Source organism: Delphinus delphis, chromosome X (assembly GCF_949987515.2).
Source record: "Delphinus delphis chromosome X, mDelDel1.2, whole genome shotgun sequence".
Taxonomy (NCBI): domain Eukaryota; kingdom Metazoa; phylum Chordata; class Mammalia; order Artiodactyla; family Delphinidae; genus Delphinus; species Delphinus delphis.
The window spans coordinates 95,650,748-95,666,268 of NC_082704.1; the positions used below are offsets into that span (position 1 = coordinate 95,650,748).

At 37.9% G+C, this 15,521-nt stretch overlaps 1 protein-coding gene across 1 annotated transcript in view; it reads right to left on the reverse strand.

Annotated features, from left to right (window-relative positions):
- CFAP47 (cilia and flagella associated protein 47) overlaps positions 1 to 15,521 on the reverse strand; it is a 505,984-nt gene that overhangs the window by 99,357 nt on the left and 391,106 nt on the right. The window contains 2 exon segments of the mRNA XM_069540349.1: positions 11,873 to 11,998; positions 12,072 to 12,084. Of these exon segments, the coding sequence (XP_069396450.1) occupies positions 11,873 to 11,998; positions 12,072 to 12,084 (139 nt within the window).

A 15,521-nucleotide genomic window follows, 5' to 3' on the forward strand; every position in this document is an offset into this window, starting at 1 on the left:
TTTTCTCTTGATTGTACTTAAGGAATATTTTAGCTAACATAATGACTGTTTAAAGAAACTGCTTCCATTTCTCACAATCCTTTGTAGAGAGACCAAATTGGGGATATTTAATCCTGTGGAATATAGGTAAAGATTTTAAAGCATGAGAACATTCATAAGATGCTGAAATTTAGACTATCGAAAAAGTTCAAATACTCAGAGAAGTCTGGAATACTATTTTAAAATATGTACAAACAACTGAACTGAATTTTGTTAAGTTATAAACCTTTTCAAAGGGAATTTGACTATCTGTGTTCATCTTAAAACAAATATAAAATATTTTCAGCATCTAAATACATATTATATGTTTATTATTTTCTTAAAACAGAAGAAACATTTTGAGAGATTTAAAAACATAAATTAGATCAGGTCATTCCCTTCTTCACACCTCCTAGTGGTTTCTAATTGCACAAGGAATAAAAACTCTCATCTTGCCTTTTGAGGTCCTACAAGATGGTGTCCTATAGACACCTCTGATCGCAAATCATACCTTTACCATTTCTGTCCAAGCTCCAGCCTCACAAGCCTCTTTTCTGTTCCTGGAGTGCCTGGGCTCCTTCCTGGCAGGCCCCTTCCCACCAAGCTGATTTTGTCCCAAGGGCTTATACATTGGTTAGTCTCTCTACCTGGTTGTACTGCTTCAGTCTTTGTGTCATCCTCAATGAAACCTTGGACTATTTTCGTTTGTAGCATTATCACTGTCTAAATTCATCTTGTCCATTTATGGTCATGGTAATGGGTTCACCTGGTGAACTAAACTTAGTGGAGTGTAATCTGAAAATGGTTTCTCTCCTCCACTGCTGCTCTCCAAACCAGGCAGGATCTCCCTTTCCCCACCCCTGTTGTTATCTTAGGATGGTTCGCAATGCTAGAGCAGTCTCACTGTCAGATATATAAAGAAATACAAAATCAATCAACACTTTCATCTCACATCCAACAAATACTTTTCCTGATTTCTCTCCCTGGCACACCGTCCCCACTTCCAGGACTATCTACTGATTTTTCAGACTGCCTGTGAAGAAGGTAGACATGATCTGTTCTTTTCAATTCCCTGCTCTGACTTCCTCCCCTCCTGCAATCACTGTGCTAATATGGATCCTTCAGGTTACAGGATGTAGATGGGATGAGAGGTAAAAGAACAAAGGCCATTTATTTAATTGATGCTGGGTGATCTTCTCCAGCTGACTTGCTAGGTCCCTCTTTCTTACTCTTTCTAGCATTACCCCCATGTAGACTCTTCTGGGTTCTTCTCACTCTAGTAGAATGTACCTTGAGGCAGATTCTTTTAAAACAGTCCAAGCCCAGTCTCCTTCCACAGAGTAAAATCCATTTTGATCCAGAAGGTCTTATCATGTGTCAGTGGAAGTGTAGCTGCTTTCACTCTAGCCATTTTCCCTTTACATACGGTCCAATCTGTGGGCAGGAACGCACCAAAATCTAATGGGCATTAAACTGTCAGTTTCCACTCCTTAAAGAAAACACCGCCACTCTCTTTGTGTTCTGGCCGTGGCATACACAGGCTAGAAAGCGGATGATAGGCTAAAGATTTCTCATCTCCCTAGACACAGCAGAAATATCATTTCTCCAGCAAAATTCTGTGCTCTCCTTCACAATATAAAGATATCATTGGGTAGCAGCTATCCAATCAGAGGTTACATTTCCCAGACCCTCCTGCACCCAGGCATAGCTGTGTGACTAGTTCACTCCAATAGTATGTGAGTTGAAGTGATGTGTGCCACTTCTATGTGACTAGCGGGAATTCTCTCCTCTCTTTTCTCTTTCTCCACCCATGTGCAAGAACCTTTGAGGCCCTAAAGGATGATGGATTCACCATATGGGAGGAGTCTGAATCCTGGGATCTCAACATGGAGGGCGCCAGCCACTAACCAGGAACAAATGAACCACACTGTTACAATTATTAAAAATGTTGATTGTGTTAAACCACTGAAATTCTGGAGTTTGTTATATCAGCTAGAGATGCCCTAACTTATACATTTAGTGAGTCCTAATTAAGTGGCATAGCAAAACCTTTCACAGCATGGAGAAAGAATTATCTATAGTTCTCGGGTTTGTATTTTACTTGAAAATCTAAGACAATAGAAAAACTTCACATAGAGTATCCCATTTCAATTTTATTTTTGTTTCCTCTCTAACGCAACTAAAATATTAGCTCCATGCAAACAGGAGCCTTGTTTGTATTGTTCATCACTTTCCTCAGCATCTAGAATAGTGCCAGGGATACGAGAGACAGTAAATATTCATTAAATAAGAAAATATGCAATTTTTAAGAGGCTTTAATGTTTGTATATAAATCTAGTTGTTAATACGTCTAATATTCTGGATAATCACAACACTGAACTAAATAATACAGCAAAAACACTCATAAAATCTGACTCAGGAGGAGTTTAAAAATATCAAGTTAACTCAGGCTGACCTCTTTCATGAAAGTTATTGGGAAAGAACAGCTGCCTCAGATGGGAGAAAGACACTGGGTTAACTTTATCATTTGGTTGCTGGTTCACACCTTCTCTGAACAGGAATAATTTAATTCACTGAGTATTTCTACCGAAAACTTCATCAATTCCTATTCTTAATGGGTCACAGAAAATGAAGATTATTATTATTTTTGCCCATAAAAGCCTAATTGAGTCAATGACAATTCAATATGCACTAGCAGGAAGTATTTTTCACCATATCTTCTCCTAGAAGATAATCATTATAAAAGGATTATTTCTGAGGTCCAAAACCACAATAATATTAATTTAAATAAGGCATATTATTGAGGAATTTTAATTTTATTCAACTTGAAAACATTATCAAGTCAATAAATAAATTGTACCAAAGGGGATTTTGAAGTGTACCATGTAATTCAGAAGAAGTGATAACTATAGTCTGTCCTAGTAATTTTTCTAAATTGAAAAGTCAGTGCAAGCAGTTCAGGACTCAGAGGAATCAGGTAGACAGCTGTAAACTACAAGCACCATTGTCATTCCTCTGCTACTGCCATCTACATGTCACTGTGTCTATGGAAGTCATGCCTCACATCCCCCCTCACCAACTCCAGTCCTTGGCCATCCAATCTGAGTCATTGGATGTGTGCAATCAAAGTGGGAGATAATTCCAGACTGGGAGTGATGTCGGGTGAGGATGCACTGATAGGCACTGAGGAGTTGTGAAAAAGCCAGAAACTCCTGCAGAGTCTATAGGTTTGTTCACGTGTATTCAGACATTTCCCACAACCTTGAAGGGGGAAAAACTATGAAAAGCAGTGACAAATAGAAACATGTCTAATTACAGGGACAAATACCTAGGAAGTACCCTCCTGCTTAGTCTGTTTAATATAGGCTCTCTCTGTCTCAAGATATAGATATAGAGGGGACCTTCAAGACGGCAGAGGAGTAGGACATGGAGATAACCTTCCTCCCCACAAATACACCAGAAATATATCTACATGTGAAACAACTCCTACAGAACACCTACTGAATGCAGGCAGAAGACCTCAGACTTCCCAAAAGGCAAGAAACTCCCCACGTACTGGTTAGGGCAAAAGAAAAAAGAAAAAACAGAGACAAAAGAAAAGGGATGGGACCTGCACCACTGGGAGGGAGCTGTGAAGGAGAAAAGCTTTCCACACACTAGGAAGCCCCTTCGCGGGCGGAGACTGCAGGGGGCGGAGGGGGGAAGCTTCGGAGCCGCGGAGGAGAGCACAGCAACAGGGGTGCAGAGGGCAAAGCGGAGAGATTCCCGCACAGAGGATCGGTGCTGACCAGCACTCACCAGCCCAAGAGGCTTGTCTGCTCACCCACCGGGGTGGGCAGGGGCTGGGAGCTGAGGTTCTGGCTTCGGTCGGATCCCAGGGAGAGGACTGGGGTTGGCGGCGTAAACAAAGCCTGAAGGGGTTAGTGCACCACAGCTAGCCGGGAGGGAGTCCGGAAAAAAGTCTGGAGCTGCCGAAGAGGCAAGAGACCATTGTTTCCGGGTGTGTGAGGAGACGGGATTCCTTCCTCGTGTGCCCACAGAAGGCAGAGCACCACCTAAACAAGCTCCAGAGATGGGCACAAGCTGCGGCTATCAGCTCAGACCCCAGAGACTGGCATGAACCACTAAGGCTGCTACCGCTGCCACCAAGAATCCAGTTTGCAAGCACAGGTCACAACCCACACCCTTCCCAGGAGCCTGTGCAGCCCGCCACTGCCAGGGTCCTGTGATCCAGGGACAACTTTCCTGGGAGAACACACAGTGCTCCTCAGGCCGTGGCAACATTATGCTGCCCTCTGACGCTGCAGGCTTGTCCCGCACTCCAATTATGACTACCGTAGCCCTCCCTCTCCCCAGCCTCTGAGTAACAGAGCCCTAATCAGCTGCTGCTTTAACCGCCTCCTGTCTGGGTGGGGAGCAGATGCCCTCAAGACGACCTACACGCAAAGGCAGGGCCAAATCCAAAGCTGAATCCCAGGAGCTGTGCGAACAAAGAAGAGAAAGGGAAATCTCTCCCAGCAGCCTCAGGAGCAGAAGATTAAATCTCCACAATCAACTTGATGAACCCTGAGGAATACCTGAATAGACAACGAATGTTCTGAATAGACAACGAATGTTCCCAAAATTGAGGTGGTGGACTTGGGGGCAACTGTAGACTTGGGGTTTGTTGCCTGTGACTGATTTGTTTCTGATTTTTATCTTTATCTTAGTTTAGTTTTTAGTGCTTGTTATCACTGGTGGATTTCTTTATTGGTTTAGTTGCTCTCTTTTTTTTTTTACTTTGTTATTTTTTAATTTCATTATTATTTTTAAAATTTTATTATTAAATTTTTTTTTGATTTTTTTTTTTCCTTTTCTTCTGTGCCATGTGGCTGACAGGGTCTTGGTGCTCCAGCCAGGTGTCAAGCCTGAGCCTCTGAGGTGGGAGAGCTGAGTCCAGGACACTAACCACCAGAGACCTCCCAGCCCCACATAATATCAATCGGCGAGAGCTCTCCCAGAGATCTCCATCTCAACACTAAGACCCAGCTCCAGCCAACAGCCAGCAAGCTCAAGTGCTGGACGCTCATTGCCAAACAACTAGCAAGACAGGAACACAAACCCACCCATTAGCAGAGAGGCTGCCTAAAATCATAATAAGTTCACAGACACCCCAAAAAACACCACTGGAAGTGCCCTGTCCACCAGAAAGACAAGATCCACTCCCACCCACTAGAACACAGGCACCAGTCACTTGCACCAGGAAGCCTATACAAGCCACTGAACCAACTTACCCACAGACACACAGACCAAAGGAACAGAATTGAGAGCCCACAAATAAACCCATGAATATATGGTCAATTATTTGATAAGGGAGCCCTCAGTGGGGGAAAATATTCTTCGCAATAAATGGTGTTCATCACTCCCAAACTCATACTACGAGGCCATCATCACCCTGATACCAAAACCAGACAAAATGTCACAAAAAAAGAAAACTACAGGCGAATATCACTGATGAACATAGATGCAAAACTCCTCAACAAAATACTAGCAAACAGAGTCCAACAGCACATTAAAAGGATCATACACCATGATCAAGTGGGGTTTATCCCAGGAATGCAAGGATCCTTCAATATACGCAAATCAATCAATGTGATACACCATATTAACAAACTGAAGGATAAAAATCATATGATCATCTCAACAGATGCAGAAGAAGCTTTTGACAAAATTCAACACCCACGTATGATAAAAATCCTCCAGAAAGCAGGCATAGAGAAAACTTACTTCAACATAATAAAGGTCATATATGACAAACCCACAGCCAACATTGTTCTCAATGGTGAAAAACTGAAACCATTTCCTCTAAGATCAGGAACAAGACAAGGTTGCCCACTCTCACCACTATTATTCAACATAGTTTTGGAAGTTTTAGCCACAGCAATCAGAGAAGAAAAAGAAATAAAAGGAATCCAAATTGGAAAAGAAGAAGTAAAGCTGTCACTGTTTGCAGATGGCATGATACTATACATAGAGAATCCTAAAGATGCTACCAGAAAACTACTAGAGCTAATCAATGAATTTGGTAAAGTAGCAGGATACAAAATTAATGCACAGAAATCTCTTGTACCCCTATACACTAGTGATGAAAAATCTGAAAGAGAAATTAGAGAAACACTTCCATTTAGCATTGCAACAAAAAGAATAAAATACCTAGGAATAAATCTACCTAAGGAGACAAAAGATGTGTATGCAGGAAACTATAAGACACTGAAGAAAGAAATTAAAGATGATACAAACAGATGGAGAGATATACCATGTTCTTGGATTGGAAGAATCAACATTGTGAAAATGACTCTACTACCCAAAGCAATCTACAGATTCAATGCAATCCCTATCAAAAAACCATTGGCATTTTTCCCAGAACTAGAACAAAAAAATTCACAATTTGTATGGAAACACAAAAGACCCCCAATAGCCAAAGCAATCTTGAGAAAGAAAAACAGAGCTGGAGGAATCACACTCCCTGACTTCAGACTACACTACAAAGCTATAGTAATCAAGAAGTATGGTACTGACACAAAAACAGAAATATAGAACAATGGAACAGGATCAAAAGCCCAGAGATAAACCCATGCACATATGGTCACCTTATTTTTGATAAAGGAGGCAAGACTATAAAATGGAGAAAAGACAGCCTCTTCAATAAGTCTTTCTGGGAAAACTGGACAGCTACATGTAAAAGAATGAAATTAGAACACTCCCTAACACCATGCATGAAAATAAACTCAAAATGGATTAAAGACCTAAATGTAAGGCCAGAAACTATCAAACTCTTAAAGGAAAACATAGGCAGAACACTCTATGACATACATCACAGCAAGATCCCTTTTGACCCACCTCCTAGAGAAATGGAAATAAAAACAAAATAAACAAATGGGACCTAGTGAAACTTCAATGCTTTTGCACAGCAAAGGAAAACATAAAGAAGACAAAAAGACAGCCCTCAGAATGGGAGAGAATATTTGCAAATGAAGCAAGTGACAAAGGATTAATCTCCAAAATTTACAAGCACCCCATGCAGCTCAATATCAAAAAAACAAACAACCCAATCCAAAAATGGGCAAAGACCTAAACAGACATTTCTCCAAAGAAAATATAAAGATTGCCAACAAACACATGAAAGGATTCTCAACATCACTGATCATTAGAGAAATGCAAGTCAAAACTACAATGAGGTATCACCTCACACTGGTCAGAATGGCCATCACCAAAAATCTAGAAATAATAAATGCTGGAGAGGGTGTGGAGAAAAGGGAACCCTCTTGCACTGTTGGTGGGAATGTAAATTGATACAGCCACTATGGAGAACAGTATGGAGGTTCCTTAAAAAACTACAAATTAGAACTATCATACGACCCAGCAATCCTACTACTGGGCATATACCCTGAGAAAACCATAACTCAAAAAGAGTCATGTACCACAGTGTTCATTGCAGCTCTATGTACAATAGCCACGACATGGAAGCAACCTAAGTGTCCATCGACAGATGAATGGATAAAGACGATGTGGCACATATATACAATGGAATATTACTCAGCCATAAAAAGAAACAAAATTGAGTTATTTGTAGTGAGGTGGATGGACCTAGAGTCTGTCGTACAGAGTGAAGTCAGAAAGAGAAAAACAAATACCGTATGCTAACATATATATATGGGATCTAAAGAAAAATGGTTCTGAAGAACCTAGGAGCAGGACAGGAATAAAGATGCAGACATAGAGAATGGACTTGAGGACTCGGGGAGGGGGAAGGGTAAACTGTGACAAAGTGAGAGAGTGGCATGCACTTATGTATACTACCAAATGTAAAATAGATAGCTAGTGGGAAGCAGCTGCATAGCACAGGGAGATCAGCTTGGTGCTTTGTGACCACCTAAAGGGGTGGGATAGGGAGGGTGGGAAGGAGATGCAAGAGGGAGGGGATATGGTGATATATGTATATGTATAGCTGATTCACTTTGTTATACAGCAGTATCTAACACACCATTGTACAGCAATTATACTCCAATAAAGATGTTAAAAAAAGATTTAGATATAAGGATATATTCATATCTACCTGCATATATGTATCTACCTATATATGGAGAGACAGTATCTATGTTTCTATCTATCTATGGCACAGCTATATATATATGATTTAATATAAATAGGCCATGAGATTTTTTAAAAATCCTATTTAAGAATTTTTCACAACTTGTCAAGATAAATTCAGAGCAGAATGTTATTTTTTGCTACTTCAACATTTCATGAGGATTAAAAATTTCAATAACATGTACAAATACTCATGATATATTATTTTTAACACAGAAAAAATTAAGAATATAAAAACCTGAAGGAAAGAAGAAAATACATAAAATGAAAACCTCAAAATACAGTTTTCATATCATGGAGGCTAAAATTTTAAACTAAAAACTTATTGGAAATGGTTGGCAACTGATACATGTTGTTATATTTGATACCAAGTGGATTAATAGTGTTTTTAACTCTGCTTCTCTCTTACTAACTTGTGGAGAGGTTTCTGGGCCTCACCATTAACAATATAATGAATTTAATTGAAGGTTGATTACAGAATGAAAAAATACGTAAAGAAATGGTCATGCAATTTTCACTGACAAGAGAACAAATATTATGAAGGCTATGACTGACCTAAAATTTAAAGCCTATAAGGTTTTATTTACAAACTTAAGATTTGTTTTCAGCTCATTGCTATATATTGAAATTACTGACTGTCAATGGGAAGACAGTAGATTACGCTCATCATTCTACCACACCCAAACTATATGATACACAGGAGATTTTTGTGTTCAAAGAAAATGTAATAGCAGCTATTACCCATTAAAATTTCCAAGACAGTAGTGCTCATTTTGTAATGTATAAAAATATTGAATCCCTATGTTGTAAACCAAACAAACAAACTCATAGAAAAAGAGATCAGATTTGTGTTTACAGGAGTCAGAGGGTGGCGGGAGGGGCAAAAGGATGTAAGTGGTCAAAAGGTACAAAATTCCAGGTATAAGGTAAATAAGCACTAGGGATGTAATGTACTACCTGACAAAGATAATTAACACTACTGTATGTTTTATAGAAAAGTTGTTAAGAAAGTAAATCCTAAGAGTTCTCATCACAATGAAAAAAATTTTCTTCTTTTACTTTTTTTTTTTAAGGAATATGAATATTTATTAAATCTCCAGATTGGCAAGGGTCTCCATGTTTAACAGGAAAAGCCAGGGAAAAAATCACGTAGGAAAAGAGCAATTTGTTTGATTACTTATAAAAGCGAAACCTAAAATTTAAAGGCAAATTCACACAACTAGAAATATAAATGCCCAACAATCGTACAGAAAGAACAATGATCAAGGTCATTAATAAGCAAAGAATTAAAAGCTCATACAGGATTCCACTTTCACACATACTCTGTATGTTTGTTTGCTTTATTTTCAGTTATACAAATCTTCTTTTTCTTTTATTTTGCATCTATCTGAGATGATGGATGTTCACTAAACTTTCATAATGTATGTAAGTCAAACCATTATCCAGTACACCTTAAACTTATACAGTGCTGTATGTCAATTATATCTCAATAAAACTGGAAGAAAAAAGATTCAAAAAGACATCCTAAATACTTTACATAAAAGAGAACGGACTACTATCAGCCAATTGTTTATTATAAATATAACCTGATTTTTGGAACCTGCTGTAAGAAGTAAGCAAATTTATGTACCTCGAGGATGTAAATATTTCTTACAAAAACCCTATTTAAAGAGATTCTAACCATTCATTCATCTCTAGGGAAGGTGTGGAAATTGAGTTGAATGTAACCAAAGCTGAGATACAGATGGAAAATCAGAGAAGACTTAGTGTCTTGAAACCTTCATCGCCACATCTGACGATCTAAGGATTAAGTATAGTATTTCTCAAAAGTTTAGCAAACACAGCAAATGCAGTCAAAAATATTAGGAAACTATATATTGGTGTGGATAGCCATTTTAGTGTACTTCTGAAAGTATTCAGAAAGCATGTTCTTCAAGAAGTGCACAAAGGTTTATTTGATGGGATTATTTAAAACAACCCATACCATCTCCAACGACTAAATCTTCATGTCTGAAAGTTATAGAGCTAACAAGTTTTTACCTTAGGTAATTACTATAAGAAAGGTGGGAAAACTTAGTAATTTGGCAACATCACTGTCATTGGTAGCCTATTTGGGCAAAGTTACTTGAAAATGACTCCCCTTCTCCACCAACTTCTGTTGAAAGTGAACATTTAATTAGTACAGCACATCTGCCTGTATTCGCAAAGAGAGCAATCTAGTGGTGCTAAGTCTTGCTCCTTATTAGTAAGGAAGCCAATGTCTCCCTTTTTGAGGTGCCACCTCATGGTCCCAATTTCTCCTGGACCCGTTTAAAAATTTTTTTTCTCCTGTGTCCTGATAAAGAGATAACTATTGTACTCAAGCAAAATTTGCCGCCTGAAAATGTCTCTTTGGCATGTGGATTATTTCAAACTGAAACCAATCAAAGCCCAAAAGACTCAGGAAGGAACTCTGACCTTCCCCCTAACTGCCTAAAAGAATGTAGAGAGAGGACATATTCCAGGAAGGGAGCTATCACCATAGACTAGCGTGAACTAGGTGTGTAGACAGGAGGAACCTAGCAAAGTCTGTTTGTTAAAATTTCTCTCTGTGCCCCATTGTCTCTGCATGGCCCAGCAAATACTTATTTACCAAACATTTGCTTTTCTATCTTCATGTAAATGTCCTTCCTCCTCTGAGAAGTTCCAAAACACTAACCCTAACATCCTCTTTTGCCTATAGCTAAAGATGTAAGTGGTCTCATAATTAAAGTTATGTCATTTAAAAATAATCTTTAATAAAGATTTTATTCTGCAGTGATAACAGGGTCACGGAAATAGGACATTTTCACTGAGTGAAATGATCCTATCATCATCCCACTAAATAATTTTCTAGGTAGAAGAGAAAGCTTTTGCAAGTGGCACTTGAGTGCATTTCAGTAGTTTAACCATCCATTTTCTATGCCTCAATGGAGATTTACCCAGAGATTAGGTGAGCAAATAATTGATTTACAGACAGAAATAATTTATTTTCTGTTGGAGCAAAAGTTGAAGATTCTAAATAATCATTCTATGAAGAAATTCATCTGCATATTTAAAAATGAAAATAACCATTATTTATAAGTTTAAATATTTGATTTAAATAAATGAGTACTAACGATAATTGCAAGTTAATTAAATCAAATTAAAATGCAATTAACAACGATTAATATTGTCCTCATATTTTATTTAAATGAAGACTCAATATTTGGCTTTATCAAATAATTCTGGACATGGATTTAGTAATACTTTAATAATTCACATAAGACAATCCTATTCTTTGTCAGTATTATTTAAAACCCCAAATCTATGCCAGTTGCTCGAAATGTATTTCAGAGTGAAAGGCCTGCTATAGAAACCAGGAAGAATCAATACTGAAAGAGTCCAGAGAGCACAGTCCTGCTTTTATCAGATGTGTGAGGAAAGCATGTAGGCTAAGGCTAATTTTGCTCTAGTAATTCTTGAGACATGCAGGTAAAATGCTTATCGGGGCAGCCACTATGATACCACTGAACTAAAAGATGTTTTCTATAAGCATTTAAGGTACATTTTACTGGATTTAAAATAAAATTGCTGTAATTTGAATAATTTATCCCAAAATGCTCATTTAATATAGATATTTTTTTAGGAATAGCAATTTAGGTTTACAATAAATGCCCCAACTGTTTGCGAAAAGGAGTCTATGAACAATTAATGGGGTTCTTACCAGAGCAATACATTTCACTTCAATAGTGTTTAAGGGTGGTCCAGGAGCACTATGGATTTCAAGATAATACCAGATTTGTAAACTGCTAATAGCATCATCTGAAAAAAGAAAAAAAACATAGCACATCTTAATTTAGGTTTCAGAAAACCATATTTAACATAAAAATTTGAGAAACATGAATTAGATATCATTTTCAAACTCTTTCTGATGGACTCATTTGTCAAGAGAGCTGTGAGGAAGGTGAAAAGCTGATTTCATCACAGTTTGTGAGCAATAAGAGAAGCCCCAGCCTGCATGGCCATGAGAATGGGCTGTGAAAGCTCCCTGCCTCATGCCTGCCCCATAACTCACTAAGTTCCCCACAAAAATAAGAGTGTTTTACTTTTAAGGATTAATATTTCAAAAGAAATAACTAATCTTTCCCCCTTAATTCCCAAAGTATTCACATATTATACGTAGAAATACCTAACTATGGTATTACAATATACAAGGCTACATTTCTAGTACCATAAAAATTTAGCCTAAGGAAAAAATCAGAAATAGTTTATGAAATTTCTGGTTTTTTGGGAGTGTGAAAGAGGATCCTAGCAATTTAGCCCAAAAAAAGCTGAAATGGGGTATGGACTGTTAAAAAGAAAAAAAAGAAGGAGGAGGAAAAAAAGGAGAAGGTGGGGAGGGGGGAAAGAAAAAGAAGAAGAAAGAAAGAACAGGCCCAAGGTGGAGCCACTTGCCTCTGGGACAGTAAACCAAGACTTAACTGCAGTTTCAACCTCTCCCAGGAATGGACTTTTTGCAATTTCCTGGTCAGCTCTAGTGAGGTAAATTTGCCTGAAACAATCCTTTCTTTTGTCCTGCTAATAACCTCCTTGTCCATACCCCACCCCTTCCACCAGCGTTTCTATAAAACCTGGGAGTAGCTTTCTATTTGCTAGATGGGATGCCGCCTGATTAATGAATTGATGAATCAGGCCAATTAGATCTTCATATTTACTCAGCTGAATTTTGTTTTTTAACAGGACTAAGCGGTGAGAAAGTAACGTTTACATCTGGGTTTTCCAACTCTTTTTTTTTTTTAAAAAAACAGGCCTTTCCGCTGCCGGTGATGTCCAAAATCACACCGTTAAATCCTGAAACCAGAACCCTGGTCAACCATAAAAGCCCTGTGTAGCAGGGTTTGTACTGGCATCAAACCCACATGTTTTCTATTTGTTCTCATCTGCTCAGCTTCTCACTTTGATATTCTTTATTCTCCAATGTTGAGCTAGATTACAGTTTAAGATGACCTTCAGTTTCAGTTAATTGTTTGCATATCATATCAGTATTGTCAAGTTTTAAAGATTCCAAGAACTGCAGTGTTTGATTAACTTACTTAGGTAAATCACTAAGCCTCTCTGGGCCTTAATTTCCTTATCTATGAAATAAGGGGCCCAGACCAGTGCAGTTCTCAGACTCTCTCTTCTGAAAAAGTGTTTTGTTTTGCACTGCATTGAAATGCATTGCATTGTATTATGTTGAATTGTTGAATTACATTGAATATATTGAATTGTATTGCATGGCTCAAATAATTGGCTCAGTAAGTCCAAAATCTGCAGGTTAGTCCAGCAGGTTGGAGACCCAGGGAAGAGTTGGAGTTCAAGTCCAAAGGCAGTCTACAGGTAGAATTCCTTTTTGCTCTGCAGATGTCAGTCTTTGTTCTATTAAGACCTTCAACTGGTTAGGTAAGACCCACGCACATTATGGAGGGCAACCTTCTTTGAACGTCTAAAGATTTAAATGTAATTCTCATACAAAATCACCTTTACAAAAACATCCAGAATAATGTTTAACCTAATATCTGGGCACCATGACCCACCCAAGGTGACACATAAAATTAACAATCACGGGGACAAGAACACCTCCTATTTGTAATTGCTGTGTCTATCACATAAGGTAGTATTGTGATGAAGCTAATTTAATTCCTACAGAGCTAAAAACATACAATGAATATGAATTTATTGGTGAGAGTGGGATTAGTGATAATTTATTAATGAGATGAACAACAAAAATAATAATTATTAAACTTTGCTTAACTACAAGCTTTAAACATATTAAAACTTTTTTTCTAATTCTAAAATTAGGAGTATTCACTATAGCAATTTAAGAAATTACTGAAAAACTTTAAAAACTAAAAATTATTCACCATCTCATGACCAAGAGTACTTATTTTTTTGTATAAAATTTCAAGTGTAATATATCAATAAAGACATAGATATATAGACATATACATATATAAATACACTGGGATATACACATATATAATTAATAGATCCATATATATGTGTGCATTTGTATATACACATTTCTATCATTCAGAGAATATTCATTATTAAATTTAAGTTCATTACTAGTCATTAGGGAAATGCAAGTTAAAACCACAATGAGATATCATACTTGTTAGAATGGCCATGATCAAAGAGACAAGAGATAACAAACGCTGGCTTGGATGTGGAGAAAAGGGAACCCTTGTGCACTGTTGGTGGGACTGTAAATTCATATGGCCACTATACAAAACAGTCTGGAGGATCCTCATAAAATTAAAAATAGAACTACCATACGATCCAGCAATCTCACTTCTGGGAATATATCCAAAGGAAGTGAAAACACTAACTGGAAAAGATATCTGTATCTTCCTGTTCAAAGCAGCATTATTTACAATAGCCAAAACATGGGAACAACCTAAGTGTTACCAACGAATGAATGGATAAAGACGTTATAGTATATTCAATGGAATCTTATTCAGCCATTAAAAAACAAGGAAATCCTACCATGTGTGACAACGTGGATGGACTATGAAGGCATTATGCTAAGTGAAATAAGTCAGATAGAGAAGAAAAAATACTGTATGATCTCATTTATATGTATAGTCTAAAATAAACAAACAAAACAATAACAAAAAACCCAAACTCATAGAAAAAGAGATCAGACGTGTGGTTACCAGAGGCAGAGGGTAGGGGTAGGGGGAAATGAAGGAAGGTGGTCTAAAGGTATAAACTTGCAGTTATAAGATAAATAAGTACTAGGGATGTAATGTACAGCATGATGACTATAGTTAACACTGCTGTATGATACATAGGAAAGTTAAGAGAGTAAATTCTAAGAGTTCTCTTCATAAGTAGAAAATTGTTTTTTCTTTTTTCTTTCTTTTCTTCTTATTGTATCTATATGAGAAGATGGATGTTAGCGGAACCCATTATGGTAAGCATTTCACAATATGTGTAAATCAAACCATCAAGCTGTACACCTTAAACTTATACAGTGATGTATGACAATTATTTTTCAATAAAAATGGAAAAAAAATTATGGGCAGGTAATACTTATTCAAAAACATTTTAAATCGAGACTTCCCTGGTGTCGCAGTGGTTTAGAATCCGCCTGCCAATGCAGGGGACACAGGTCGAGCTCTGGCCTGGGAAGATCCTACATGCTGCGGAGCAACTAAGCCCGTGCGCCACAACTACTGAGCCTGTGCTCTAGAGCCCGCGAGCCACAACTACTGAGCACATGTGCCACAGCTACTGAAGCCTGTGTGCCTAGAGCCCGTGCTCCGCAACAAGAGAAGCCACCACAATGAGAAGCCCGTGCACCACAACCAAGAGTAGCCCCGCCTCGC